We start from the raw sequence: 2,788 nt of genomic DNA on the forward strand, positions 1-2,788 counted from the left end.
GATCTCCATGAGGTCTTGTGCAAAATTTGATTACGGAGTCAATTACGTTGAGGGCGTCAGTTAACTATAAACAGTTTAAGAGTATGGTCACAACAGTAAACAATTCAATTTTTGACCGAAAAGTGGATTTTTATAACGGTAAGAAAAATTTGACGGGGCGACATAGAAACATCGGATTATGGCGACCGACTAGATATGGAGGTTAGACCCGCTCTGATATATATGATCATATATTGAATAATTAAGTTCCGTGGATATATAGAATACATTATTGATTAACCATATATAATAAGTAAATGAAACTGGAACCATGTTCTAACTGACCATAAACACACGATCAAACTTGGACTATATAACATAATATACTAGTATTATGTAACTAGGTTTTTGAGCCCGTGTGTGTCGAGCTATTACGAATTTCATCACGGATCTAGCTTTGATCTTGATTTCTGCTACATGTTTTCTAAAAACTTTGTGCGCCAGTACACCCGACCTCTTCCCCTGGTCACGTTCACAGTCACCCCGATACGAACCGCCACTACCACAATGATTTCAACCGTGCCACCCGGTCTGATACCATTTGTAGGATCGATTTAGGTCCACCAAATGCCATGCATATAAACTCATGAGTCCCTCTTTTCTCTACAACCATTTGGTGATAGAGTGAGGTTCCCAAGTGCCTTATATGCATACATATTTTCATATCTACTTCCTATGTGGGACACCCTAACCGATTAGCTCCAACATTCCTGCTAAAAACAAAGGACCCACTTCTTATCCTAGGAGTTAGCAGGTATGAACTCTTATTTCGGATAAAAATCGAACCATATATGATAATAATAATAATAATAATAATAATAATAATAATAATAATAATAATAATAATAATAATAATAATAATAATAATAATAATAATAATAATAATAATATAATAATAATAATAATAACAATAATAATAATAATAATATAATAATAATAATAATAATAATAATAATAATAATAATAATAATAATAATAATAATAATAATAATAATAATAATAATAATAATAATAATATGCATCCATATACCATGCAGTAATACAATTAGTTAATCTTGAAAATATTACAATAGTTGATAAAACTTCATCAAACGAAAACAATCCATAGTAAAATATTCAAAGGACTGCCGGCACTGTAAGTTGTAGCCTAGAGAAGCTTACATGATCATACGCTTTGTGAACAAACAATTTAATAACACTATAAATTCATATAAAGATACCATAAGTTTAATTCATGTCACCTTTTGATCAAGTGAAATAATCATCATCCAGTGATCAGTATTCGTTTCGGTGATGAGTATCAAATCCAATGAGTGATTGGCAGTAATTGACATTAGTCAAAACAGTACTTATTGACCCACATTCACTACCTATTAGTGAAACAGTTGATCTATCAAGCTTTACATTAGACCATGGGTACTGATTGTTCTGCACACCATTCGAACCCAAATGAGAACACGACCGCTGCATCTTCACGGCTCGTGGGACGTTCCTTCCTTCTATCGAAGGACGTCGTCTAGCAACACTCGAAGACTGCCTCTCATAAACCGCATTACAATGATCAGCTGATCGCTGCTTTGGGGCGCTGTGGGACCTTGCTTTTGCCCTTGATGATTGAGTATTCGCCATATAACTAGGAAACTCGTATAGAGATTCAGCGTACTCAGGTTTTGAACCAGGACTACTTCGAGCATTCACGAATGAAAAGTCCTCGTAATGATGACCATAACCTGGTTCAGATGGCGCTGGTGAGACCGGTACGGAACCTCGTTCTCTGGAGTAGCTTTTTCTAGTACTCCTAGTGTCCATTTCCACAATCTTGATATGTTCTTCAAGCGCCGCGTCTGAAGCTCTGATACCATGATAGAATTCTGACTCTGGTTGAGAATCAGGCCACCCATAATACGAATTAATACCATCATTACTACGCCTACGTCGAGCACAAGCACGAGCTTGAACAGTTACCAATGCTTGCATGCACCGCAATGTCGCAGTGGCGCGTTTCCTCACTAAGTGCCCCCGCACCAACGCTTGTAGCTTCACAAGTCCTTTCAGAGCGAACAACGCCTTCCGCGCCAAGTACGACCGAAAAAAAGATTGAATTTTTGTGGCCGCCGCATGTTCTACAATGGCTGCAGCACTTGCGGCTGCCGCATTCGCAGCAGCCGCATTCGCTAGAGCCACCTCCATTACATACTTTTTCTGCTCATAATTTTCTTGTTCATACATAGATGAAGGTGGTGAGACTGAAGTTACTCCATTTATGGAGTTGGTTGTGGTGGTGGTGGTTGGAGTGGCGGATGACCGGCGGAAGCTCCATCTACGCTTCTCTTTAGGGGTTGTTGGTGCGGCAGAAGTGGGTGGTGTTATGGTTTCATGACCGGTATGTTTGTCTTTTTTTCCGGCTAACAAATTTTTGATCCATTTCCCTGTCTTTCCCATTTTCTAGCTTTGAGACAATGTTACGAAATACAAAGTAAGGCAATAGAATGACAAAAACACAATAATTTGTAGATCTAAATTTCTCTTTCTAAATGATAACCAAACCAAGTTGCTTCCAAAATACCATTATGAATTATTAATTTTTAGCATTGTAAGTGCCAATTTGGTCTTTTGTATACAGTTCATGCAATTAATATTTTGTCTGTTTTACAAAGATTTTATTGAGATTTTATTCCTTTTAGTAAATTGACTACATATGAGCATCCCTTCTTGTAAATAAAACATTATTTTCAGAATCACAAGACGT

At 37.0% G+C, this 2,788-nt stretch overlaps 1 protein-coding gene across 1 annotated transcript; it reads right to left on the bottom strand.

The window, feature by feature from the left end:
• Positions 1–1,160: 1,160 nt before the first annotated feature.
• On the bottom strand, positions 1,161–2,494 carry LOC139884477 (protein IQ-DOMAIN 19-like). Its single transcript, XM_071868504.1, has one exon. The coding sequence runs from the start codon at positions 2,479–2,481 to the stop codon at positions 1,315–1,317; it is 1,167 nt and encodes a 388-aa protein (XP_071724605.1). The 5' UTR covers positions 2,482–2,494; the 3' UTR covers positions 1,161–1,314.
• Between the last annotated feature and the right edge of the window lie 294 nt (positions 2,495–2,788).

The sequence above is a fragment of the Rutidosis leptorrhynchoides genome, chromosome 1 (assembly GCF_046630445.1).
Source record: "Rutidosis leptorrhynchoides isolate AG116_Rl617_1_P2 chromosome 1, CSIRO_AGI_Rlap_v1, whole genome shotgun sequence".
Classification (NCBI taxonomy): Eukaryota; Viridiplantae; Streptophyta; class Magnoliopsida; order Asterales; family Asteraceae; genus Rutidosis; species Rutidosis leptorrhynchoides.